The 26959-nt window shown below is 43.3% G+C and overlaps 1 protein-coding gene across 1 annotated transcript; it reads right to left on the reverse strand.

Annotated features, from left to right (window-relative positions):
- Window positions 1-41: 41 nt before the first annotated feature.
- CCND1 (cyclin D1) lies at window positions 42-26687 on the reverse strand. The gene is made up of 5 exons (XM_073604249.1): window positions 26350-26687; window positions 23000-23215; window positions 21502-21661; window positions 6274-6422; window positions 42-4635 (listed from the first exon to the last, which is right to left on the reverse strand). The coding sequence occupies exons 1-5, from the start codon at window positions 26539-26541 to the stop codon at window positions 4477-4479; spliced, it is 876 nt and encodes a 291-aa protein (XP_073460350.1). The 5' UTR covers window positions 26542-26687; the 3' UTR covers window positions 42-4476.
- Between the last annotated feature and the right edge of the window lie 272 nt (window positions 26688-26959).

Genomic DNA, 26959 nt, shown 5'->3' on the forward strand with positions numbered 1-26959 from the left:
ATTTACACATTAAAGCAAAAACAAAAAGAAGGCAAGAGAAGGGCTTTTAAAACGCAATTTATTTCTAGATTTTAATTCGCATTATATTTTCCATACGACTCATAGTTGGAGAGTAATGTGTTACATGCAGGTCTGGCGGTGACAATGTGCGTTTCAGACCAGCCATCATGGACAAGAAAAAAAAAAAAAAAAAAAATGCACAAAGATGAATGACATTTGAGAACTGTAGACAAAAAAAAAAAAAAAAAAACCCATGACATTACTCTTATTACATGAATCGACTTTAGGCTTTGGCCTTTTTAGGAGTTACAACGTTTAACAATGTTTTTTGTGCTTCCCAATTAACCACACAACAGAACTGGGAGCCACCAAAAGTTATCACATTTTGGTCCAGGAAAAGAACTGGTATGGATGACATGGACAGAAGAGTTTGAGGTAAACAGTGAAAAATATTAGAAAGAAACAGAAGTTCCTGGATTTTGGACAAGATGCGTCAAGTACTCTTGGACCCAGACAGTAAAAAGTTTGAAGTGAATCCATAAAATCTATGGATTTTTTTTTTTCCCCCCCGTTTATTTTACTACTCACAAAATTTGGATTTGGTTTAGCAGCGTGCAGAATCCAGCTAATCCATTCTTCTGAATAAACAGCATTAGCCAGTTTTGCTATGTATTCTATCTATGCCATTTAAAAAAAAAACAAAAAATACTTTGAGTGCAGTTTTAGCACCAAGCACCTCCCGGTTTTGCAGCAAAAGGTATTCTGCTTTGCAGCCTCTCCGAAACTGGGAGCTAATAAGTAACGTGCCAATTTCCAAACAACGAACCTCAGCCAAAAGGTCCTATCAAGTGGTGTAGCCTTTTGTTTTTCAAAATAAAAAAAAAAAATAAAAAAAGAAGTACATTTAACATTCTATGAACAAACTAACATTTTATTTTTTTCCCAACAGAGGTGGCTATGAAGGCCATTCCAGCAGATTTCGAATTCCATCATTGACATCAAACGTTTGTTAGCCCAGATAGTAGATAAACATTTTAAACTTCACATGCCCGTTGAGTTTATTGGCTGCTCTTGGGCTATTCAATCCAACCAATCACAGAACGTCCCTCAGAATCAAAAGGTTCTTTGAAAACATAAAAATTCTACCCAATTTGCCAGACACATTCAGAAAAGTCAACTTCTCCAAATCGGCAAGGCACAGTTACTAATGTTGTTCTTTTATACCTGAACAGGCCGAGGTCTTGAGGCAGCAGATTCGATTTGTTGCTCTAGAAAAGGTCATCTTTGAAAAAAAAAAAAAAAAAAAAAAAAAAAAAAAAAACACCACAACACGTACCTCTAGGCAGTGGGCAAGAAGCAACATTTTTACACCTTTTGTGGAGACCAATGGACCCTTCAAAAAGGCCTGTACATGCATAAAACAGGACAGAAGCAAAAAGTTTCCATTTATAAAGTTTGTGATCTTACCACCCTCTCGTACGATACTAACTGTCTGAATGGAGAAGTTATGGATTTATGCTAAGGTTTTTTTTAAGACTGAGAACCATGTAAAAGGGTTAAAGCACAAGCCCGTCACACTTCTCCCAACAAATAATTAACATCAAAAAGCAGTAAAACCAACTTTGCATACACATTCCAATGCAAATTAGATCTAATCATTCGAAAAGGTCTACAATTTGTTTTTTCCTTCCAATATATACTTAAGAAAAAAAAAAAAAAAAAACCCTAACTTCTGGGCACCCAACACAACTTGCAGGTCTAAGAACGACTGGGACACTTTAGACCTGGCCTGAATGCAACAATGTGACATGAGGTATTGTGAAATAGGAACCTTTTTTGTTTTTGGAATAGAGCAGTAATCACATTTAAGTAAAAATTGACCACATACAAAAATCTAAAAAAAGAAAAAAAAAAAAAAAAAAACAAAAAAACATGGAAGTCAACATTATAATTTTCTATGAGAAAATTAAATTCTAGAAAATGGCAGTATATATCATAACAAAAAACAAAAAAGACTACAACATTATAGCAGCAAAATAAAACAATGACAAAGATACAGAAAAGCACTGTATGTTTTTTTTTTTTTCAGGCTCCGTTCACATATGCTGCGGCCGCGGCTCACAGCATGGGGTCCATTTGCGTCCCTGTACACCGAATCAGGTCCGAATCGGACCAAAAGACGCACAGGACCTTTTCCAAATGCGGACTGTGAGCACCACAGAGCTGTGTGAACCGGGCCTTACTTTTTTTTTTTTTTTTTTTAAACCTTGCTGGGAACTTAAATCCATAGCAGCTTTAATAAATGATGAGACTAGTCTCCATTTACATTTTTTTTTTCCTTTTTTGTTTTTTTTTTTTTAAATCAAAACCATAAGGGCACCTTACATACTCAGTACATTTCCCCTCTGTGAAGTCTGTCCTTTCCCTTCAATCTAAAATTTTATTATATATAATAATAGAAAAAGTTTTGAGAGGTTCAATGTGCAAATTTCATATTTTTCTATTTTTTTTTTTTTTTTTTGTGTGTTTTAGCCAAGAACAAAATAAAAGTGGGTGGAAACAAGTCAAGACAACCAATTTCAAGTACGCCGTGTCCACAATGAATTTACAGTGCTTTGCGCAACGACAACGTAAAGCCATTGTCAAGGGAACCCCTAATTCATTTGTTTATTTTTTTTCCCCCCTCTCTCCCGCAATAGAATGGGACCCACAAAAAAGAAACATTTAAAGTGGAAATTGCATTTTTTCATGTTAAAAGGTGATACTGGCCTTGTGAGGATCTCTTGCAATAAATATTTATTTAGCCTTAGCCATAAATTATATAGTTTAGTGTTAAAAAAAAAAAAAAAAAAAATTCCATTTAACATTAACTTTAGATAAAGCCTTAAAACTAAACCTGCCCTTATGTGACGTTATAAAGTTGCACACAGCAGGACTCCCGGAACATTGGTAGGCTTCCTTATATTTTACAAGAAGCGCGCAAAAAAGGGAATCCATGTACTGTGCCAAACCAAAATAGGTCTAACCACACTTCTAATACCTGGCTAGGTAGCCTGCGGCTTTCTGGCTAAAAAAGAAGTGCCCTTGTCAACTATGCAATGGGTAAGGGAACCATTTTTTCGCAAGTTGGTCCCCGCAAACGTCGCCATTTCCTAGTGAATCGATAGGCTGCATCTTCGCAAGACAAACAGCCTGTAGCGTGACTGCTTCAGAGGCGCCTATTAACTCCTAGAATATTTAAAGCCACAGATTGCCTAAGCCAAGTTGAGCTTAATAGTAGTTATAACTTGCCATGCCATTCAAGACGCGAATACCAAAAGAAAAGAAAAAAAAAATCTATCAACGTAGTTCCAAACCATTCCATTTTTTTTCTTTTCGTTGATTCCCCACATACAAAATCCTATCACTAAAACTTAAAGGACCCAAAGTGCTTTGAAATGGAATGGTTTTAGAATCTAAAAAACACAAAAAACTAGAACTGTGGATTGAACCCAATAGTTTCAGGCTTGTATCCTTTAGGGTAATAACCAGTTTTTTTTTTTTTTTGGTTTTTTTTTGTAAGAAAAACAGAGGCAGCTACAAAAATACAAAGATTATAAAAATATAATATATTATGTTCACTATGTCCGTATCTCTTTAGAGTAAAATATGGGCAGTAAACTTGAGCCTTGAGACAATGCAAGGGGAATAAAAAAAGAAAGAAAAAAAAAAAAAAAACTGGGAGCACCCAACAAGCCTCAGGTACAGACAATCCACATTGATACATAAAATGATTAACATAGTAATGCACTATACTAAGATATACTATTGTATGGATTACAATAACCATTTATAAAGTGAAGAGGAAACAAAACTAAGGAGAAAAAAAAAAAAAAAAAAAATTGTAAAGAGGGAATATAAAGTGACTACATGCAATAGCAAGCAGAATACAGAAACGCATAGACTGCGCAAAAGCGATAGGCATTAAGAAAATATAGAAATGTTTGTTATTCATCTACCTAGAAGCCTCTTCTACATTAAAAATGGCCGTATACACGTAAAGGACACCAAAATTTTAGTACCTCCCCTGGAGACATTTGTCTTGTGTTAATGCCTATTTTTACAACATACAGACATAAAACACCTTTAATATAAAACTAGCTCATTAATGTCTTATAAAAATCCTTTTTTTCTAGCACAACACCGCTGAAGGCTTATGCAAATACTATTTTCTCTTTTTGTGTTTTTTTGTACGAGTTTTCTGGGGTATTATTTTAGGTCACAGGTATATAGGAGAAACAGTGAGTTTTTACCCTCGCTTGGTATGAGCGTCCATAGGTTTGGCTTTTTTTTTTTCTCATAATGGGGGGGGGGGGGGGGGGGGGGGGGGTTCGTGGGAGATATTCACACTGCAGAACTTTTTCCACACCCCAGGCTCCATAGAAAAAAGGAAAAGCCATCTAGTGAGTGTCTCTATTGGATCAACTTAATCCACCATCAGATGTTCACATCTCGGACGTCGGTTGGGGTGCAGGAAAGATCTGTTTCTTCCACCCCGGACTTTGTGTCTGAGGCGATATTGATCTGTTGGGATGCTTGACGCAAACTTGACTCGAGGAGTAGCTCGATCTGTTCCTGGCAGGCCCGCAAACAGTCCTAGGATGAGAAAAAGAGAAAAGAAAAGAAAAAAAGAAACCCGTTAGTAGAGTTTTAATATTGGTTGCAAAGTTATGTCACCTGCCTAGTTCAACCCCTAACTCTGGATACAACATCTGTCCAATGTTCTACCATACCCAAGAAGCCACAGTAAAGCCCTGCCATAGACAGTTCAGATCGCAGCCGGTTCAGCAGGGACCAGCCAAGATTCAAACCATTGGGCAGGCTGAATATACCCAAACTGAACAGTTAACCAGCCTGTTGGATTTTACATGCAATTATTGCTAGCAGCTATTATGGCTGGCTTAACTGAGGGCATCTTGCAACATCAACAAGATGTTATCTCTCCAGCTGTCTCTTGAAGCAGCCTTAATACAGTAGATAACCTTTTCTCTAGTACAGGTGACCATAATCCTCGGTCAGTTCTATGACGGACCATCTCAGCAGTCAATGGTCTATTTATTGTGTCATCTATTTTTTAGTGGTTTGATCTTTTGTATATATGTATAATTATTTAATAAAATTAGTATTTTTGTATTTCTGCATATTTGTTGCCGTTAAAGTCCCAGTCCCTTGGGGGGGTGGTATTCCTTTTCTATACTGATCTCAGCAGTCAAAAACAAAATTGTCCATAAACTGCACAATTCAAACTGTGATCCAGTTTTCCCACCTACACTATATTGTCAAAAGTATTGGGACGTCTGCCTTTACACACATGAACTTTAATGGCATCCCCAGTCTAATATCCGTCCAATATTGAGTTGGCCCACCCTTTGCAGCTATAACAGCTTCAACTCTTCTGGAAAGGGTGTCCACAAGGTTTAAGAGGGAGAAAGCCTCCGATCTTGTGCGCAACACTGGATCAAGGTCGACCCCAGGTAAGTAAAAGGGGGGCTTGAGGGGTTGCACTCAGAAGTTTTTTTTACCTTAATGCAGAGAATGCATCAAGGTCAAAAAACAAAAAAACAAAAAAAAAAAAAAAAAAACACCCTTCAGCCTTTAGAACCACTTTAATTTTAACAAAAAACTACTTATAGCAAGTACTCTATAAATGGCTCTAAATGATATTTACCAAAGAGAGTTAATGAGAAGGAATGGATACGTGCCTAATGTGGAAAAACTATGGGAGTTCTCAGAAAGAACTTACCGATCAGAAATTGTCCATAGGTGTTAATGAAAAATTTGTTTTTTTTCTGTTTGGCTGACTCACCGGTCAAGAAACATCTGCTAGTTTATTTTGCTGAGTAGGAGTAATGTAGGATTAATAATTCCTTTGAAATAACTAGCACTCCTGAGAATTTGGAAGAATGCTTGCGAGATGAGATTTTTAGCTTGTTGGGGGGGGGGGGGGGGGGGGTGGATGTGAACTGACTAGATTGCACCCCCTCAAAAGGCATCATTAGCAGTCATGTGGGTTCTACATACAACAATGGTGGGATGGATCATAGTTTGCCGTGTTACAATAGGCAGCTCCTTTCAGTGAAAGATCTGGGCAAATTTACACAACCTTAAAGTATATAGGACTGTACTACAACAATGTAGGATGCCACGTGATTATTGATGCAATAAAGGTTTCTGTAGTTCTTTAATGTACGCCAATCACAAATGATGCATTAAGCGGATATAACATCTACATACCGGGTCACATGTGATGATTTGTGATAAGAAGACTGTAAGGCACTGAGAGGAGAAGTTGCTATCTGTGTTCCCCAAATTGAGACCCTGTATGGCGGCTGCTACGCTTCCAGCTGCGATCATAGAAGGGGGGTGCGATATGAACTTTACATCTGCAAAAAAAAAAAAAAAAATGCAAAAGTTTAGAATACTGCAGACGACACCGACAGTCCAATCCCAGCTCAACTTTTGGGCAAAGGTGGAACAATGGATACAAGGATAGTTACTTCTCCAACTAAAGCTAATGATCTAACCAAACACCCACTGATTGGGTCAATGATTATATTTAGGCAAGTCTGGTCTGGATCATCAGCACCCAGTAAACAATGCGTTTATTGAAACCTGAACTGAAAATATGTAGGCCGCCAAGGCCTCTTCTTCCATGAACACTATCTGATTGATCATAATGGTGGGTCAGTGGTACTTGAATCACTGACCCAGAACAAGGCAACTATACAGATCAAGAGTTTGGTCTTCACCTAGCAATGGCAGCCCCCATATCTTGCACCATAGAAGCTCTTAAAAATATTAATAAAAAAAAAATTTTTTAAAAGTGTACCGATGGGCTTTGCCTGATTGGTTGAGACTCATGTCAAGCATTGAGCGCTCTGACCAATTTTTGTAGAAGGAATTACAAGGACCGTCCAGGTTTATTTATTTATTAAAGGATTGTCCAGGTTAACCATTTTTTTCAGTTGTTCACCATTTTCACAAGAGAAAGTCAGGGTCACAAAATAATGAGAAAAAAAACAAAAAACAAACACACACAAAAATGGGGTGCCCATATCGCCTTCAACAATCTGCCCTTTAGGCTGGGTTCACACTTATGCGATCACAGATATCGCATGTGTTTTTCACCACATTACTGTGCAGATCACATGCGATGTGAATTTAGCGATACAAACTGTATGGCTGAAATCGCATTCGCACCAAAATGGTGCGGGACCCTTTTTTTTTTGGGGGGGGGGGGGGGTCCGCACTGGAATTGGATTGCATGGGTGTTTATACCTATGCGATCCGATTCCTGCACCATTTGACAGTTTACACTGCGATCTGCAAATCGATCTGGGGGTGTCATTAACTTTACATTGACACCTCCAGTGGTTCGCAGATGTCAGTGTGCGATTCAGGTGCGATGCTGGAACCAGCACTGAAAAAGGAAGCGATGGCGCAAGGAGCAACCAAGTAAGGCCTCTGATAAAAAAGTCCAATGGATAAAGAACTATATATCTCAGAAAGGGGAAAGTGGAATATAGTCAATATAGTTATATAGTCAATATGGGTATACACTGTTGGCAGCAACCTTGAGTGTGGAAGCAAAACTCTGAAATACAAGAAAAGAACAAAAAACAAGGTGCGCCAGACTCACTGTAGTACTTAGGAATTCAATTTATTGAGACAAAACAAGACAGCCAAAAGGCTACTCACAAAAAGATGGTGATATCAGGCATATGGGTAATATAGGGTCCGGAGTCCCTGTGCAGTCTGTGATGTAAGGAGCTGTCTCCACATGATGGAAATAACAAGCCGCTATGCGATGGAACAGCGGTGCAGCTTCTACGGAGGTCCAGAGACTAGCTGGCCTGCACGGCGTTGTTCTCCTGGGAATCCAATCAGATTGGTCGCCACGTCACTTCCAGAGCTTGCGTTCCACGCTGCAACGCACTTCTGGTTCCCGTTTTCCGGACACCGGATTCCCAGGAGAACAACAGCGTGCAGGCCAGCTAGTCTCTGGACCTCCGTAGAAGCTGCACCGCTGTTCCATCGCATAGCGGCTTGTTATTTCCATCATGTGGACACAGCTCCTTACATCACGGACTGCACAGGGACTCCGGACCCTCAATTACCCATATGCCCGATATCACCATGCTTTTGTGAGTAGCCATTTGGCTGTCTTGTTTTGACTCAATAAATTGAATTCCTAAAAACTACACTGAGTGTGGCGCACCTTGTTTTTGTTCTTTTCTTGGAACCAGCACTGAATTGCAGGGTTTCCCCTTATCGCACTAGTGTGAACCGGGAATTAAAGTTGATTGGGAATAATTGGATCTTGAGGATATCAAAAGTCTGATATTGCCTGAAGGATAATAAAAAGTTGCCGAAAAAAAAAAAAAAATACAACCCACAATTGCAACTGCAGCATAAGTCAATATGACCGCATTCTAATGTGATGAAGCAATTCTGACAGCAGAAAGACCTAGCTGCAACCTAGTTTACATGGCAATGGTTTGGTCGTTAGAACAGTATGCCATTTACTTATTTAGAGGGAGTAGTCCTTATATTTGATTATTAAAACAGTAGTAAAAATAAAAAATAAAATAAAAAAAACCCACCCACCTGTAAGGCAACTGCATAATGTGCCAGTATGCATCGCATACTAGCATATTATGAAATACTCACCTTGGAACGAAGCCTTTCAGCGGAGCCCGGTCACCGCTGAGAGGGCCGACATCTTCCTCCGGTCTTTCTACTGGGTTCTCGCGCTCCGGCTAGGAGTTGGCCAGAGCTGCGATGGTTTCAGCACGAAGCTCTGAAGGTAGGGCAAGGTATGCCAGACCTTTAGGCTCCATTCACATTTAGGTGTATGTGGGGTGGGAGACAAATCGTAGAAAAACCGCGGGATGCCAGTCGCCCAAAAGAAGCTCATGTACTTTTGGGCGACAGGCGACCCGCAATTCTGTTCATGCGATTGTCGCCCGACTAATCGCAGAAAAATCACACCGCGTTGCTATTGAAAGCGACGGGCAACGCACCTTTGTACCGCAATTTGCAGCTATTGCAAATCGCAGCGATTCGGAATGTAGACATGTGAACGCAGCCTCCAAAACGCAATTGCTCCTGTGATGTCACCAGCTGCATACAGGGTGAATATCCCCTAAACAGTGCACGTTTAAAAGATATTCATTTTACCTACAGGTAAGCCTTATTATAGGCTTGCCTGTAGATATAAATATACAAATAAAATAAAATTAAATCACCAAGCGGGCTTTACTAACGCTTTAATTTGCTGGCTGAAAGAGGCTATTCCTTTATTTAAAAACAAAATGTGCAGCTTACACTGGTATCTTCAGGTCATACTTGTGGGGTTTGCATGTTCTCCCTGTGCTTGTTTAATTTTCATTTGGGTTCTCTGCGCACACTCTACAGACCTGCTGGTAAATTATTTGGCCCCTGTCCAACATTGACCCTAGTATGATATTCTACTGAGCCAGCCCAAGATGGCTGCCATCTGCCCCAACACCAGTCAAAAAATGCTTTGAGACCCCAGGAAGAAAAGTGCTCTAGAAATATAAATTCAATGGATTTAAAATTGCATTAAAAAAAAAAATAAAAAACACGCAAGTGTCCGATTTAAAACAATTTTACAAAACAAAATTTGTATTTTTATTGCTAGCAAAAATTGGAGTTTGTTGCATGTATGCTGGACAGCATTCATAGCTGTTCAATCTACAATTTCAAGGCTACTGAAAAATCCCTCATTTCTTCTTTAGGAAACAGGGATGTGGCACCAATTTACCATATTGATGTCGCAGGAATGCAGCTAGATAAAGCACCATATGCAGAAGTCACGAGGATCTATAGTCTGGTAGCATCCAGACAACTGGAAAGCACCCACCCTTCCCTTTGCCCCCCTGCACTGGGCACAGTAAAAGTCAGAACACTTTCATGTAACACAATCAAGTCACTTTGGCTTCTTTGCACAAAAGAATTTGCTCTGTTCAGCTTTTCAAAGTGACCTGCCAATGCTCTTTCGCCGCTCCCAGGCATATTACAGCCGCGGCTTCCAGGATTAAGGGGCTCGATTGTCTCCGGGGGGGGGGGGGTTCCCGAAGTGACAGCAAGCAGTTCGTAATAAATATCCTTAGGCTTTCACAATCCGGCGCTCGCCTATTCTAACCGAGATCACACCTACGAGATCCTTTGTAAAGTGTCGAGCTGCCAGTCACTGGCGCCCATCCATCACGACAACAGAGGCTCAATGAAATGCGCCAGAGTCAGGCGGCACTCGGCTACATTCTGATGTGACACAATGGTGCCAGGACACCGGGACCCCGTCCAAGATGCATTGCTGTAGGTCTATACAAAACCGGTCTCGTGTTTCTTGGAGAGGATGGACTGCCCATTCAACAGCCGCGTCATTCTCTCAAGAATAATCCACTTTTTTTTTGTTTTTTAAATCCCTTTTTCCCCCCTCTTTCCTCTTCAGACACACAAAAATACCTTCCCACTTGGTTTTAGGAACTGCAGCTCGCTAGTGAAAAAAATAAATAAATAAAAACCACACCAACACCACCCCTGACATTCTGTTAGGCTGATCTGAAACGATGCAGAAAACCAGGTCAGAACTACACATCTGCACACTTGTTCCTCGTCAGCGACTCAAAGTTCACCATAAGACCCCTTTCACACAGATGGACCCCGTCTGCCAGCCATTCATTGACGGATGAAATTAAAAAAATGGACCGCAATGCATGTCAATGGACAAATGGATCATCATCAGTTTACATTCTAACACCCACGCATTTTTGGGAGACACCAGTAATGGCAGCCTACATATTTCTCTCACCCCAGGTTTCCCAACTACAATCCCAGCATGCCTTGGAGAACTTGGAAGTTGGCCACAGCCGCTGTCAATTAAATACATCCTCTATTCACAGCCATCATGTAAATCACAAGCGAGCAGAACATCACCTACCCTCCACTTATCTCACCACCCCTAGGTCCTACCACCATCTTTGTCCTTTTTCTTGACCGTCAATGCTGCACATAAGGTAAGGAGGTCCACTCAGTTTTCTAGAATCCCTCAGCAATTTTCCAAAATTTTCAAGAGTCTTCTTGCCATTTAAATCCTACAAAACCTAAATCAAATCTACTCAAACCTGTCATACGGTTTGAAGCCATCATCAATCTGCTCATACTTGCCGAGCCAGCTGCTTCATTTGGATGGATAAAATACATTCTTTTTTTCTTCAATGACACCAATTTCCCACGTGAGCCCATCCTTGCACCCCTATACAAAGATTACGGCCATTAATGCTGTTCAAAACAATCTGCTTATTACAAAACAGATGGCTCAGATTAAACATATCGATCAGAGGTATGCCATCGCCTACAGCAACCAATCAGAAATCACGTCCTTTGAGGAGTGGAACCTAGCTGCCGACTGGTTGCTATGGCTTAAGCCGGCCATCGACTGTTTGAATCTCATCCAGTTCCAGGAACCAACCGAGATTTGAACCATGTATGAGCAGACTGAATGTACTCAACTTGATTGATCAAGCAACCCGTCGCTAGCAATAATTACTGTGTTCTCCCGGTGGGGACGCCTATCGCCGTCGGGAGAACACAATGGCTCCGCGGAAGGGATCCCCCCCATCAACACTGACTATTTTGGGTTGCAGGAAAGAAAATTGCTCAATCTATGGCCGGCCTTCGCATTACTGCATATTAAATGAAGTTGGCACCGGTTTATTCCGTAAATTAGTGCCAAAGGATGCAGATGATGAAGTGCTTAAATCTATAGCAACCAGTCAGAAAAACACTTCCGACTTTACACCGGTCACTTAGCCTGGCTAAAGTGGTAGGGGCTGCCTTGGTAGACATTTCTTCCCACTGCTGATACTTACTTTCACCAAGCTTCCCTGCCATCTCATTCTCCTGCTAGAGTCCTTGGACATACTCCGTATGGAGGATAGCATGTGACCTTCTCACCATATTGCAGTGCTCCGCACCTATGCAGCCGGTCACCAGGCTCAAGCACTGCCACATAGATGTGGAAGGAAGGACATTAGCCCAATGTAAGCTCTGACATATCTAGAAAAAAAAGGAGCTTACACAGCCCTGGGCTCCTACAGAACGGGAGCAATGGAATCCATACTTTTGCCCTCAATGGCAACAAATTCAATTTAACTCAAATAAATCACTGTTAACTGAAAACACATTTGGAAACCATTGGCTACAGCACATCACCTTTGCTTTCTAGAAAACGCTTGGCAGTGTTCAATTCATGGACCTCTTGCCAGGTCTGAAAAAGTAGGTAAACAACCCCCCTCCACCCATATATTCAACACATTTTGCAAATTACACAGCACAAGGGCACTCTGAGCTCCTTTTACTGGGACAGGATGGGACAATGCAGCTTAAAGAGCCGTCCTGTGCAGCACTGTTTGCAGAGTCATTTCCTAAGTTTGCTTTAGGAACCTGCTCTGAAGAATAGACTGTTGACACAAAGCTCTGGCAGTTTCTTCCGTGTTAGGTGCTGTCTGCCTATTTGCTGTTCCTTTAAGTTCTTTGATGCATCAAAACGAGGGATTGCTGGCCTCCATTATCATGGGTTCTTTTAAAATTATAATGTGGACATGGATAGCATCTCTCCAGCTGCTAAATCATAGCCCAGTACACGGCTGTGTGTTCAATTCCATCTAGCTACTGTATTTAATATTAAAATGCTCCAAAACAGCGATGGGCTTCCTCTAGGCAGGTTTGATTTTATGCTTTTTAGTGACAAAACTAGATGCTGTATATATTACAGAAACACAATTTGAAATCAGAACTACCGTGTTTCCCCGAAAATAAGCCTGGGTCTTATATTAATTTTGGCAACAAAAGACACAGTAGGGCTTATTTTCAGGGTAGGTCTTACCATGCAATGTGCTGTCTATCCCCCTCTCTCTCCCTGACAGGAATCCGCAGTGTAAACTAAAATAAAATGCTTGTAAAATCCTATAATCCACTCTATTACAGGAGTATATAATGTGTCAATTTCTGTAATATAATTGTGCCAAATACCTTTGCTATAGCGGCGCTCTGCGTTTCTGTGACCCACCGGCGCTCTCTTCCCCACATTTACATTACAGAAACATACATTGTACATTATACACTACTGTAATAGAGCAGATTATAGGATTTTACAGGCATTTTAAACTAGGGCTTATATTCGGGATAGGACTTATATTGCAGCCCTCCTGGAAAATAAAGCTAGGTCTTATTTACAGGGGAAAAACACGGTATAATAATACAGGTCAAAAAGTAGTGCTGACACCACCCCTTGGGGATTGTAAACAGCCTTCACTCTTCTGGACAATTGTCCATGAGAGCTTGGAGTGTGGAAACATATGCTCATTAGCCAAAAAGCAGGTCAGGTACGAATGTTGGATGAGAAGACCTAGTTTTTAAATTGCGTTTCCAATTCATCCCAAGGATGTTCCGTTGGGTTACGTTCAACCAGGCAACTGGGGTTGCTCCACAGAAAACTCCTTAAGACCCTTTCACACGAGCGGACCAATCAGGTCTGCCTACAGTTTTTTTTTTTTTTTTTTTTTTTAGGCGGACCATCCATTGCCCTCTATGGAGTGGTGGGTGTCAACAGGCACCGCCGACGTCCGATTCTACCCGCTAAAAACTAAAACGGATGGGGATTTGTTCCCCATCTAGTGGATTGGATGGGATGGCTGCAAAAACAGACAGGCGGCCTGTCTGCATCCGACCGCCCATAGAGGACAGCGGACTGTGTCTGCTCTCCATGAGTGGAGAGGACACAGACAAGCCATAAGCCTGCTCAGCGGGTATCAAGTGGAGAGATTCCTCGCTGAGCTGGCAGACTTCTCCCTATGTGAAAGTGGATCTTCACTGCATCCGAGCACCAAAAACCAAAAACACAAATTCATTTTTAATCATTCAAAGCAAACCCCCCATCCATCCATGTCTCCCTGCTTTATTTTGTTGAGAAATCACTTTGAAAAACACCCCCTCTAGCATTTCTGGTCATCCTGGATTGTAAGCTCTAATGAGCAGGGCTCTCCGATTCCTCCTGTATCGAATTGTATTGTAATTGTACTGTCTGCCCTAATGTTGTAAAGCGCTACGTAAAGTGTCGGCGCTATATAAATCCTGTATAATAATAATAATAATAATAATCTTGAGTAAGGACAGAGGATTCATGTAGCATTTACTTCCTGGAATCGATCTGCTCTTAGCTTAAAGAGGAACTGCAGTCTGCTCACATAATTTGTAATAAAAACCATCTTCGCCATTCTGAAGCTTTCCTCCAACCACTTTGCATATTATTTTATATATACTGGGATTCTGTACTTGCCAAATATGCTGCAAAAATCCCCCTCCACTGAGTCTGGCTGCATCCATTTTAACTGTGGGCAGCTGAAGCCTGTTCACTTCCTGGATTTACACAGAGGCACACGTCCAGTTCTGCAGCTCTCATTGGCCCTCTTATGACTCATCCCCACCCCCTCCCTGCCAAACTCTCACAAGAGTGAGAGAGCTGCGCATGATGTCATAAGCCTAGGCTAATGACCAGACAAGAAACAGGAAGTGGGCTGTATAAAAGGTATTTACTGGCAGGAAAAGAAAAAATATGTTTTACTATTCAAAGTTAAAAAAAAGGGCAGAATATTTAAAAGATGGAAAAAAAAAAAAAAAAAAAATATGACCGAAGGTCCGCTTTAAGCATGCATGCAGGAGGGTGTGCTTAGCTGAGAAAACCCCACCTCCTCTCCTGAAAACCCCTGAGATGTATGACATTTGCCTAGGCAAGAAACTGGGAACAAAAGAAAAAAAAAACAAAAAGGTAGAACAAGAAAATATGATATACATTGGGAGAGTGAAGTTCCACTTTAAACCACATCTTTATAGTTGCCTTTGTGTACAGGCATGCTGGACCAGAAAATAGCCTTCCCCAAAATGTTGCTAGAAGGCTGGATGTGCACAATGGTATAAAAGGTCATATGTCCTTTAAAAGTCTAATCCATGCAAACAATGCCATTATTGGATATAAATAAAAAAAAAAAAAAAATTAAAATAAAAGAGATTTATTAAAAAGTGAACGTGAAAAGACCATGCACAATCTTCAAAAACAGAAAACATTGGCTGTTTTCATATTAACTTCTACTGAGATTAGGTCAAAAACAAGACACTTTTTTTTTTTTTGAAAGAAGGGAGGGTGCAGTATTATTAATAGGGTCTCTCCGAGCCGTCTCCAGCCCATAACTGCCCCAGACAAGGAGCACGTCCAAGCTGTTTTGTTACATTCAGCAAGGAATAATCTGTGGCAGAGGCCACTAATTTCAGCATATTAATCAAGGGGGGCCTCTGGCTCTGCAGTTGGAGTGTGTCAGTATTGTCAGACTCCATTGCTTCATCTTGCGCTATTGAACGCTCTGGAACAAGAGAGAAGCTCTGAGATGAATTGAACCTGACACGGGCACAAAGGAGAAGGGGCCTACACACATCCCCGGCAGCCTATCTGAGACTTCATCCAAAAAGAATAAACAAGCTCGGCGTTAATAAAGAATAGAGTGCCAGCCACCATGAAGGGACACAAAGCAGCACCCAGGCTGTGCAACGCCAAGGTGGAGAAGAGGGGAGGGGAGGCTTCCAATTTTTGTGAACACTCCCCCCCCCACCTCCTGTAAAAAGGAGTCGCTCAGTCCAGCTGAGTGCAGAGGCAATGAATGAGAATCTTTTCATGCAGCCAAAATCAAACTTGAAGACATCAATCACTGCAAGGAGACACAACAGGCAGCGACTAGCCACCTAACTCATGGCAATTGTACACGCTGCCCGCTGTTCAATGGTGCTTCCCGCGTTTATGTTTGGACAGCATGAACAGCACAATGGACCAGCCCTTATTACATGCTTGCAGGCATTAAGGAAAGGTTATAGGTTCTGTATTTTAGTGACACATACCTGAAGGGGAAAAAAAAACAAAAAAAAACAAAAAACAAAAAACGGATAGCCTCATATTCTACAGGGTGGACATGCTCCAGATCCCTAGAAAGTGTCACAAGATTCCATCTCTAAAACAGATAATTCCCAGACACCAGTTTCATTGTAAACTCAACTCATCCACACTGCAAAGTGAAGCTAGCTTTCCTAGTAGCAAGCGCGCCCAAGAAGATAACTGGTGGCCAACCTTTGTCTACGGAGGACAATGGAAGCACATGTCCTAGGGATTTTTGAAATGCCCCATGGCTTCCAATTGTATAGAGGACCTACTATAAAAATCTTGAGAAATTCTCTACCATATGCAGAATACTGCCAAACACATAAAACACGTGCCCTGTAAAAAAAATAAAAAAAAAATAAAAAAACAAACGTATCCCCCCACCCAATAGAATTGTCTAATCAAGCATTGATAGAATGCCAATTCATAACTGGAACAAGCACCTACTAAAAGTATTATTTTCTTTTCATTAAATGAGTTTTCCCCTAGAGAAGTAAACTGTAATCTTCCCAAACCGAAAGTGGGCCATTGCCTTAAGATAACCCCCCTTTTTTTTTTCCCCTTTAACTGATATGGAATTATGGTGTATGCAGGTCCAATGTTCTCACCCACACAGCAGACCAGATCTGACCTGCTGATATAAAACTTGTTTGAAGTCTGGCTTCTTCCAGCAAAAAAAAAAAAAAAATGTATGTGATTTTCTGTGTCACAACACAATAGGGGGTTGATTTACTAAAGGGTTATAGACTGCAATTTCTCCCAGAGCTTAGTAAATGAGGGGGAGCTCTGCTGACTTCCATTATCCAATCATGTGCAAGCACAAAAAAGTTTTTTATTTTTTTTAATTTTCCTAGTATGTGATTGGGTTTTCTTTGCAAAGTGAGGCTTCATCTCATCTGGAGCAACTGCACTTGCAAAGTGCATAGTCTATTTGCCTTTAGTAAATCAACCCTTAAGTGTTTGCAGCCCAGTAAAAAGTAAAAAAATAAATACCCAAAACGAAACACTAATTTTCCAACAGAAACATCCAGTGTACTATATGCCCACACAAAGCAATCAAATATGGCAACATCTCCTTCCACAAGGAATAGACTTATGGCATAGATTATTATGTGAAGTAAACGTGGTCTAGAAGTACAATGAGGGGGTTGTCCAATATCCATGGAACTTATTCGAACACTATTTAGGACAACCAATAAAGTTTCAGGATACTTCCTCAGGAAAGGCATAGATAGGCACTTGAGCTACTGAAGAAGTTACCGGATCGGTTAAAAAGACAAAATATCCTAAAAATGCTATCCATAACTCATCCAGTTTTCCACAAGTACAATAAGGGGTTGCCCAATATGTGGCACAGACAAAGAGCACCTTTGAACACCATCTAGGTCAGCCTCTCGCAACCTTTTCAGCATAGAGGAACCTTTGAAATAACTTCCCGGTCTCAAGGAACCCCTGCTAATAAGGACTATAATCATCAACTCATGATACAAGTCAGTGGGAAGAATCCTCCTTACACTGGTGGTCATTGGGAAGGATTATCCCCCTACAGATAGCGGAAGAGATCAGAAAACTGCTAATTGCTCCAGGACCTGACAACCTCTGGAGGAACCATGGTTGAGAAAACCCTGATCTGGAACAACCAATTGGACGTAATTTTGTCTGTATACTTTCCCATAGGAGTGACACAGATGAACACCTGGACTATCTGAAAAGTTAAAAACACATGGCATGTCTGGTGAAGTGCTGGACCATACTGCCAGGCTTGTAGCCCCAAGACCTGAAGCTCAACAGTGGCAACTGATCTTATGAAACCAAGCCAAGTTTAGGAATATTTCTACTGCAAAAGGTTGGAATTTAGGCGACCCCTTTTCTGCTTTGATTGATGACCAACACTACTACTACAGAGTTTATGAGGAATCACAAGTTCCAGAAAGACTTACAACTTTTTGGCAGATGCAGCCCAAAAGCATACCCAACCTGTATATTAAAGAGCTACAGAAGAACCAATATTCTATAAAAATTGGACTTTTTTTTTTTCCCTTCTTTTTAGGATCACCATAGGATTGGCAGAATACAAGGGACAGGTTTCTCAAGAAAAAAAAAAAAAAAAAAGTGTTCTAATACAACAAGACTTTAAATACCAGCACAACTTACAACGAACGGTGAAGTTGTTCAAATTACAGTCACCCATAGCAATCAGATGAAACCGGGGACCAGTGCAGAAAAGCTGGCTGGTTTGTGTGTTCATATATATTGCTCTTACTACATAGAATATCCAAGGTCTATTGTACAGCACACGTTGCTGGGAACGGCAGGGAAGTATGGGGAAAAGTGAAGACAGGTTTGCACCTTAGCTTTAAAAACAACAGCGACACAGATCAAAGCACCGCGAATCTCAACAAGCTGGCAACCTTTGAACTGCTCCATATTCAGCAGGTTCACCGGTCAGAACACCACAAAAAACAGGTCACACGACTGGCCGGGGCGAGGCAGTGTAACCGCACATCCCACAGAGCTCCAGGGCATGCAGTGCAATATAAGCCTGCAGCACTCGCAGAGTTAACAGATGCGTCCGGGAAAAAAATCTCATCTCAATTGCACATCATTGGATACATCAAGTCCCATTAGACTGATTGGAACCGACCTGCAATTTGGCACCCGGTGTCTCACAGCGCCAAAACATGTTTTGTTACATTCCAAGGCGGATAATTTGTGACCCGTTTGTCACTGTAATAATGGACGGGAACTGTATTCTGTGCTGCACGGCGTATAAATCATTAACAGAGTCAATTAACAGGGGGATAAATAATTTTATAATCTAGGAGGGGGCACCTACTTGTGGCACTGCTCAGTAGGGACAGAGTACATGAGATATATGGATTATATATTATCAGTAAGACTAGGTGCAAGTGAGATAGGTCATACAGAGAATAGCTTCCAGTGTCTGTCAAGACTGATGGCAAAATTATTTTATTGCTGGAGTTTAAAATTGCTTAAAAAGGAGAACTATGGTCAAAGCTCCTTTGGCCATAGAGATTCTGTAGGTCGCAGTAGCGCACGCCCGAGACCCAAATTCAGCCTATAGTGGGCTAAAGTCTGCTTACGGCTGACGTCACAGAGCCAGTCCAGGCTCCGCAGGAATCCTGACAGTAATGCCAGGATTCACCCACATGCCTGATCGGCAGCTTGTTCAGCCTTACAGCGCACCACTGAGAGCTTGAGCCATCCGCTCCCCATCACGGCGCTCCTGTCAGCACTGGAGGGGCAGAGCAAAGAGCAGCGACTGACAGTCACCTCTCTGTGCTCAGAGCGGACCCAAAAACTGAGTGATCAGCGGTCTTTGATCGCTCAGTTCTCGGTGTAGAGCTGGTGGCGAGCTGATGGTGCCTCTTTACTTATCAGTTTAGCCACATAGGCAGGTATGAACGTTTACTTTTTTTTGGAATCCAGCACTTCTCCTTTAATGTTGCACTTATGTAGTGAACTCCAGCAGCCACAAGCTTCAGCATCCCGCAACAGCCGATACTAACATTTCCCCAGAAGCTGGAGATCCCAGGTATCTATTCTGAAACCTGCAACTCACACGGGCGAGGTATCATCCCAAAGTCCCAAGCATATGATCTGTAAAGTTACGCAATAAAATGTACCTGGAAGTAACTTGTGATTAGCACAGTGCCCCTCATGCAAGTCCTCCTTTTTAATCCTTGCATCAAAGGCTCTACCTAGTAGATTAATGTGTGGTTTCCCCAGCCACAACCTTCCCCCTAACCGTGCCTCCAGCATAAGGCACAAAGCGTTAGCTGTGCAGCTTGCAGAGATGTCAGCGGAAGACGTCAGCAGTGGGTGTCGGTTTCACCACCGGCGCTGGGAAAGTGTGACCGCACAGAGGCACAGGCGCTGACCATTAGTACACAATGACATGCTTGGCTGAGCTGACAACTCTGTGACTGGTGGGGGGGGGGGGAGCATTACAACATGGCTTGTTTATCCAGCACACAATGTGTGGCATCCCTGCTGGTAAACAAAAGCGCCATGATGCCATCCTGATGCCAATTACAGCCAATTAAATAAAGCAGCGTGGACCACCTAAATGAAAGAGCCGCTTACGTACTTACAGAATGAATGAAGATCTGGTTATATACATTTTTTTGTGCTCAATTCTTACACTCAGGAATATCTGGTCTGTACTTTTATTATGTGCCAAGTGTTGATGCAATTACATTTTTTTGTTTAAGGATTCTGCAGACAGAGAGCCTGGTTCCCTATGACATAGCAGACGCGTCAATGTGACTTGTGCAAGACCTGGTTCAAATTTCAGTTGACCACTAACCACAGTTTTGCCCCCTGCAGTGCCAGCTTGCTTGCTTTTGGACAAATGGGTGTTGAATTACCACAACTGGAGCACAAGGATGAGCTCCGGCGTGTTCGCACACTCCACGTGCCGAGCCCACCAGGAAGCCGGCACGGCTCTGCGCTAATCACAGGCAGTGAGACATTTTCCCCGATGTGCGACTGCAGAGATCGGGAAAGGTCTCACTGCCTGTGATTAGCAGAGCGCCGTGCCGACTTCCTGGCGGGCTCGGCATGGGGATTGTGCGAACGCGCCGGAGCTCATCCTTACTGGAGAGTGCAAAATCTGGTGCAGCTGTGCATGGTAGCCAATCAGCTTCTAACTTCAGTTTGTTCAATTAACCTTTGGCAATAAAGCTGAACCAGACTATGCACTCTTTAGCAAAAAAAAAAAAAGGTCTATGGGGTGGATTTACTAAAACTGGAGTGCAAAATCTGTTGCAGCTCTACATAGAAACCAATCAGCTTCCAGTTTTTTTTGTCAAATCATAATCGAACACGCTGAAGTTAGAAGCCAATTGGCTACAGTGCACAGCTGCTCCAGAATTTGCACTCTCCAGTTTTAGTAAATCTACACCATAATGTTCTATGGAAGACTGGAGCATCTTGGTGACTAGTTGTTAGGGCAGCAGGCTTGTCGCTCACCCACCTGACAACACCGTATTATCAACAGGCAATGCACCCCAATAACTTAAGTAAAAAAGATGCCCTCTTAGGGTACAACCCAGCTTTGTCAGAAAAAAAAAAAAAAAATAAGCAACCTCCAGAAACCATTGTATTCTGCATGGTCTCCATTTCTCCTTTACTAGAACCTTTGTACCGCAAAGAGCATGCTGGGGATGGAAAAAAAAAAAAAAAAAAAAAAAAAAAAAAAAAAAAAAAGGAAGAAGATTGTAAAGCTTAAAATCTGCACCATGGCATACATAAACTTACCTTTTCCAGGACATTTTTTTTAACCCCCAAAAAAAGCCAGTAATCCACATTGCAACATGAGGGGGGGGTTAAATGTACCATTGGGCGCTTTACAGTAAGGAGTGGTTATAGAAGGGTGGGCACCAGCGACAGGGGGGCATTTTCCAGAACAAGCCTTATAACACCCGTACCTGTAGCGCAGAGAGCCACAAAAGTCTGGGCGTGTTTGCGGATGATTTGCTTGGTGTCCTCAGTCAGTGACATTTTGTCAAGAAAATGTTCAATAAAGTCGTGAGGGGTGACAGAAGCCATGTCCCATTTCAGCTTATTCAGGATTACCAGCTCCATTAACTGTGGGGGGGAAGAGAAAGAAAGAAAAAAAAAGAAAAAAAAAAAAAGGGGGAAACAAAATAGTCAGAATTGGATACAGTCACTGGTCAGCAAGATGTTAAAAGTCTACAAAAGCAGAAAGGCATTAAAAAAAAATAAATAAAAATAAATAAAAAATAAAAAAAAGGGGGAGGGTATACACATGGGCAATATAAGCATGCTGATAACAAAAATCAGGATAACTAACAAAGATGTCCAAAGGACCTATTCAGCTTAAAATTCTTATCCTCAAACGAAGTAAAGAAGCACCATCAGCCCCCACCTCTGGCAGCGAATTAGTATAGGGCTGACTATACAAATAAGGAAATGGGTAGGTACCCGTTAAAACCCGATACATTAGGGCTGGCCATACATTATACAATTTCTTGTACAGTTTTCCTTTAGAAGAAAAAAAAAACATATAATACGAGGTAAAACCTAAACACTTTCAATTTGCATGCAATCAGGCAGGCCCTTCCATTACATAGTTGAAGGTAAAATCTAAAAGGAAATTGAATAAAAATATTGTATAATGTATGGCCAGCTTAATGGATAGGATAAATTCAGCTCCCTGTGTGTCAGTTATTTGTTCACACATTAGCTGGAATCCCAAAACTTAAGAGGTAAATTAGCATTTCACATGCAGCAGCTTTCCAAGAAAATCTATTAAATATTATTTGCATTGCTCCTCATTAGTTGTGGGTCATGCATTTTAGAACATACAACCCAGTTTACATAAAGCTCAACATGATCAATTCCTAACAATGTCTATGTGGCTCAACCCTCAAGTCCCATAGAACTAGGATGAGCTCCATTAAGTAGCTTTTGCAGCTGTTATTCAACTACAAGTCCCAGCCATTCCTGAAAATCAATGGCCAGCATTGGATCTGCAGTTCTACAACATCTGGAAACTTGCTGACTCCCAGTAGTACCGGTCAGTTCCTGTGCAGTGTGTTCCCCGGTCTCACCACTAGGGGGAGCCAGATACAAAGTGAACACCACTGCATGTGTTAGCAGCATGCTGTATAAATGTTACATTGTTCAGGATTTCATAGGAAACGGCATGTAGCTTACCCCCCCCAAAAAAAACGTGTGTGCAAGAAACATGGTGACACGCTGCAAATACCTGCAGCACAAGAATTTACAGGAGGTCACATGACACTTTTTTTTTTTTTTTTTAAACCTATCGCCGACTCAAGACAGCCACTCTGATCATAAAACAGACACCAAATGCATCAATCTGCAGAAGGGGGGGGGGGCTGATAAACAGATGTGCAGGCCTACGATTGAATCCATTATGTACAGTAAACAGGAAATTACCAGTAATTCCTCTGGTCTGATGGAATTATCTGTGTAAATACAAAGTTTCTCTGCAGTTAAGGGGATGGTCTCCTTCATTTTGGATGCCAAAAACATGCATGTCGCCCCGAGGAGTTGCAGCCTGCTCTTCTTCAGCGGCTCCACGGACAGAAATCGATCCAGATAGTTCATGGCAAGGGGGAAAACTTCCTCTTCACACTTCTGTTCCTCGCAGACCTTGGGAGAAGAAAAAAAAAACAAAAACAAAAAAAACAAAAAAACAAAATGCAAGTTACCAAACGGGTTCCAGAGAAACAGGAAGGGATTGTCACAGCAAAAAAGAAGAATATGTGAGCAATGAGAAACATTCTACATATGGCTGTGTGATCCAGGGCTGGCCTGGGACCGGAGATCACAACCAGGCTGAGCACAGGGGGTCATGCTGGGGCTTGTAGTGCCACAGCAGCTGGAAAGGCTTGCTGCAGAACAATGGGGTGCTTTCCATGCACAGAGCATGTAAATCTTGGCTACACTGAATGAGACAGTATAGGCATACAGAATGGGGTGAAAGGGAGCCAAAGGGTCAGAAACCCTTTATAATTTTAATATAAATATATATGGTTTCTGACCCTTTTGGCTCCCTTTCACCCCATTCTGTATGCCTATACTGTCTCATTCAGTGGAGCCAAGATTTACATGCTCTGTGCATGGAAAGCACCCCATTGTTCTGCAGCAAGCTTTTTTATATATATATTTTTTTTTTTTTTTGCATGATATGCATGAGGCCCAGGCTTTACTTTTTTTTATTCATTTATACAAAAAAAAAAAAAATTATATACATTTATTTTTTTGTGTAAATGAATTAAAAAAAAAAAAAAAAGCCTGGGCTTCATCCATATGATGCAAAAAAAAAAAAAAAAAAAAAAAAAAAAAAAAACACATTATCTAGGGTCTTGTGCATAGGATACAATTAATATATACAATAGCATAAATGTAGAAACATCTCTAAGAACTGGGCAAGTCTAACATGGTGCACAGGGATAGAATCCCCATTTTTTGGCATATTGTGCACATTTGAGAACCTGTTGAGCCACGTTTACCGTGTGCAAGCATAAACTGTCCCCAAATCCTGGAACTCCCCTAATTACTGAGATCCCCAAAACACCGTCCTTGGTGTGTACAAGCACAGGCTGCCCCCGAATCCTGGGACCCCCCCAACAGTGAGATCCTCAAATACTTAAGAGTAGGTGTGCACAAGTGTAGGCTGACCCCAAATGCAGAGATCCCCAAATATTGAAATACTGCCCTCCCTCAATACATCTTATGCAAGCAAGCATAAGTTGTCCCCAAGTACTGGGGATCCCCTCCCCGCCTAAAGCTGAGATCCCCAAACACAGTGTGTGCACAAGTGTATTCTGTCTCCAAATACTCAAATCTCCAAATATTGAAATACTGCCCCCCCCCCAAATACCATCTTATGTGTGCAAGCATAGGCTGTCCCTAAATCCTGAGAGAGCCTGGGCCCCCCCCAGATCCCATCCTTCTGTATGCAGGTGTAGTGTGTCCCCAAACCAGCACACAGGCCTACCTGGCATAGGAAGAAAATGGGGAATTCTTATCAGGAGGATCCACAGAGAATAGACAACTCCTTTATCCAGAAGGATCTTCTGCACAATATATACTTTTCCCCTCTTTCTGCAATAGCATGTATTATATCTATCACTCTTTTTATAATATATGAGATGACAAGAACAGCACACTCACTATTAGAGATCGATCATAAAGATGTTGGCCATGTGAGCCCTGTATGTGATCGATCGTACATTGTATATACAGGATAGAATAGTGCGTGCCATTGCAGAAGTGTGATCTCTATATTCCTCTATGGGGGGGGGCAGACAATCCAGAGTGCGGATCTCATTCTCCCCCATGCCAGGTGGTCCGCTGTAGTGATCTGGGGGGTCTCGGTGTTGGAGAACGCTCTATTAAGGAACCAGTACTTGAGTTTGCTCTGTTTTTTTGGGGGGGGTGCAATATTTCATAATAGGGTCTTGGTATTTAGGGGTACAGTAGGGGGGCAGGAATTGGTTTTTAACAATGTATTTTGGGTTCTTGGTATTTGGGGGATGGTGCAGTTTTTGGGGTATCAGTATGTAAGGAGGTGCAGTTATCTACAGGGGGAGGTGCCAGTATTTTGGGGTCTCAGTATTTCAGGGGATGGGTGCAGTATTCTGGGGGGTTCATTATTTGGGGGTTCAGTCCATATTTGCATACACAGTGTCCGTTTATCTCCCAAATGTGGCTATACTAAGGCGTCCATGTAGTGGGGGGGCCCCCTTGGGGGGTGCAGGCTGTGGGGATCCCCCCTGGGGGGGTGCAGGCTGTGGGGGGGTGCAGGCTGTGAGGGGGGTCCCCCTGGGGGGGTGCAGGCTGTGAGGGGGGTCCCCCTTGGAGGGGGGGTGCAGGCTGTGGGGGGGTCCCCCTTGGAGGGGGGGGTGCAGGCTGTGGGGGGGTCCCCCTTGGAGGGGGGGGGCAGGCTGTGGGGTTGGGTCCCCCTTGGAGGGGTGCAGGCTGTGAGGGGGGTCCCCCTTGGAGGGGTGCAGGCTGTGAGGGGGGTCCCCCTTGGGGGGGTGCAGGCTGTGAGGGGGGTCCCCCTTGGGGGGGTGCAGGCTGTGAGGGGGGTCCCCCTTGGGGGGGTGCAGGCTGTGAGGGGGGTCCCCCTTGGAGGGGGGGTGCAGGCTGTGGGGGGGTCCCCCTTGGAGGGGGGGGGTGCAGGCTGTGGGGGGGTCCCCCTTGGAGGGGGGGGGCAGGCTGTGGGGTTGGGTCCCCCTTGGAGGGGTGCAGGCTGTGAGGGGGGTCCCCCTTGGAGGGGGGGTGCAGGCTGTGAGGGGGGTCCCCCTTGGAGGGGGGGTGCAGGCTGTGAGGGGGGTCCCCCTTGGAGGGGTGCAGGCTGTGGGGTTGGGTCCCCCTTGGAGGGGGGGGTGCAGGCTGTGAGGGGGGTCCCCCTTGGAGGGGTGCAGGCTGTGGGGGGTCCCCCTTGGAGGGGTGCAGGCTGTGAGGGGGGTCCCCCTTGGAGGGGTGCAGGCTGTGGGGGGGTCCCCCTTGGAGGGGTGCAGGCTGTGAGGGGGGTCCCCCTTGGAGGGGTGCAGGCTGTGGGGGGGGTCCCCCTTGGAGGGGTGCAGGCTGTGAGGGGGGTCCCCCTTGGAGGGGGGGTGCAGGCTGTGGGGTTGGGTCCCCCTTGGAGGGGGGGGTGCAGGCTGTGGGGGGGTCCCCCTTGGAGGGGGGGGTGCAGGCTGTGGGGGGGTCCCCCTTGGAGGGGGGGGTGCAGGCTGTGGGGTTGGGTCCCCCTCGGTCCGTCCATTGTCACGCACCTCCAACATCCATGTGGACACGATCTTCCTCATGTAGGGGACGATCTCTCTCTGCACACACTTGAAGTAGTTGGCGGACGGACAGGCGGTCTCCTCGGCTTTCAGCATGGTCCGGAGGACTCGGTCGGTGAGGAGGTTCCGGTCCAGGTGAGCCCTCCGGATGGTGTCCACCTCACAGCACAGCAGCTCCATGTCCGTGTGATCTCCGCGGAGGAGCCCGGCGTGTCCCCGGAGCCGGGAGAGGAGAGGAGGAAGAGGAGGAGAGGAGGATGTTCTGAGCGGAGATGAAAGAAGAATGAGAGAGAAAGAGCAGCCGGGCCCGGGAGAGGCTTAAACACAACCCGAGCCCGCCCAACACCCTCCTCCTCATCCTCCTCCTCATCCTCCTCCTCCTTCTCCCTACTCCATGATACTGCCTGCTAGGGGGAGGAGAGACACAGACACACAATACATGAGGGGGACATCCTGGGGAGACATATGGGGGGCAACAATATGAGAGGACATACATTGTTCCCTTACATTGTCACCCCCCCCTTGTCTATGGACCCTTATATTGTTGTCCCCCAATGTCTCCACATTGTCCCCTCAGATTGTTTCTCTCCCTTGTCTT

The sequence above is a fragment of the Aquarana catesbeiana genome, linkage group LG11 (genome assembly GCF_042186555.1).
Source record: "Aquarana catesbeiana isolate 2022-GZ linkage group LG11, ASM4218655v1, whole genome shotgun sequence".
NCBI lineage: Eukaryota > Metazoa > Chordata > Amphibia > Anura > Ranidae > Aquarana > Aquarana catesbeiana.

Coding starts and splice junctions, on each gene's coding strand:
- CCND1 (XM_073604249.1), bottom strand. CDS start 26,541: ATGGAGCTGCTGTGCTGTGAGGTGGACACCATCCGGAGGGCTCACCTG. Junction 6,423..21,501: donor TGTGGCTCTCTGCGCTACAG/GTACGGGTGTTA, acceptor TTTTTTTTGCAG/ATGTAAAGTTCATATCGCAC. Junction 4,636..6,273: donor AAATCATCACATGTGACCCG/GTATGTAGATGT, acceptor TTCTCATCCTAG/GACTGTTTGCGGGCCTGCCA.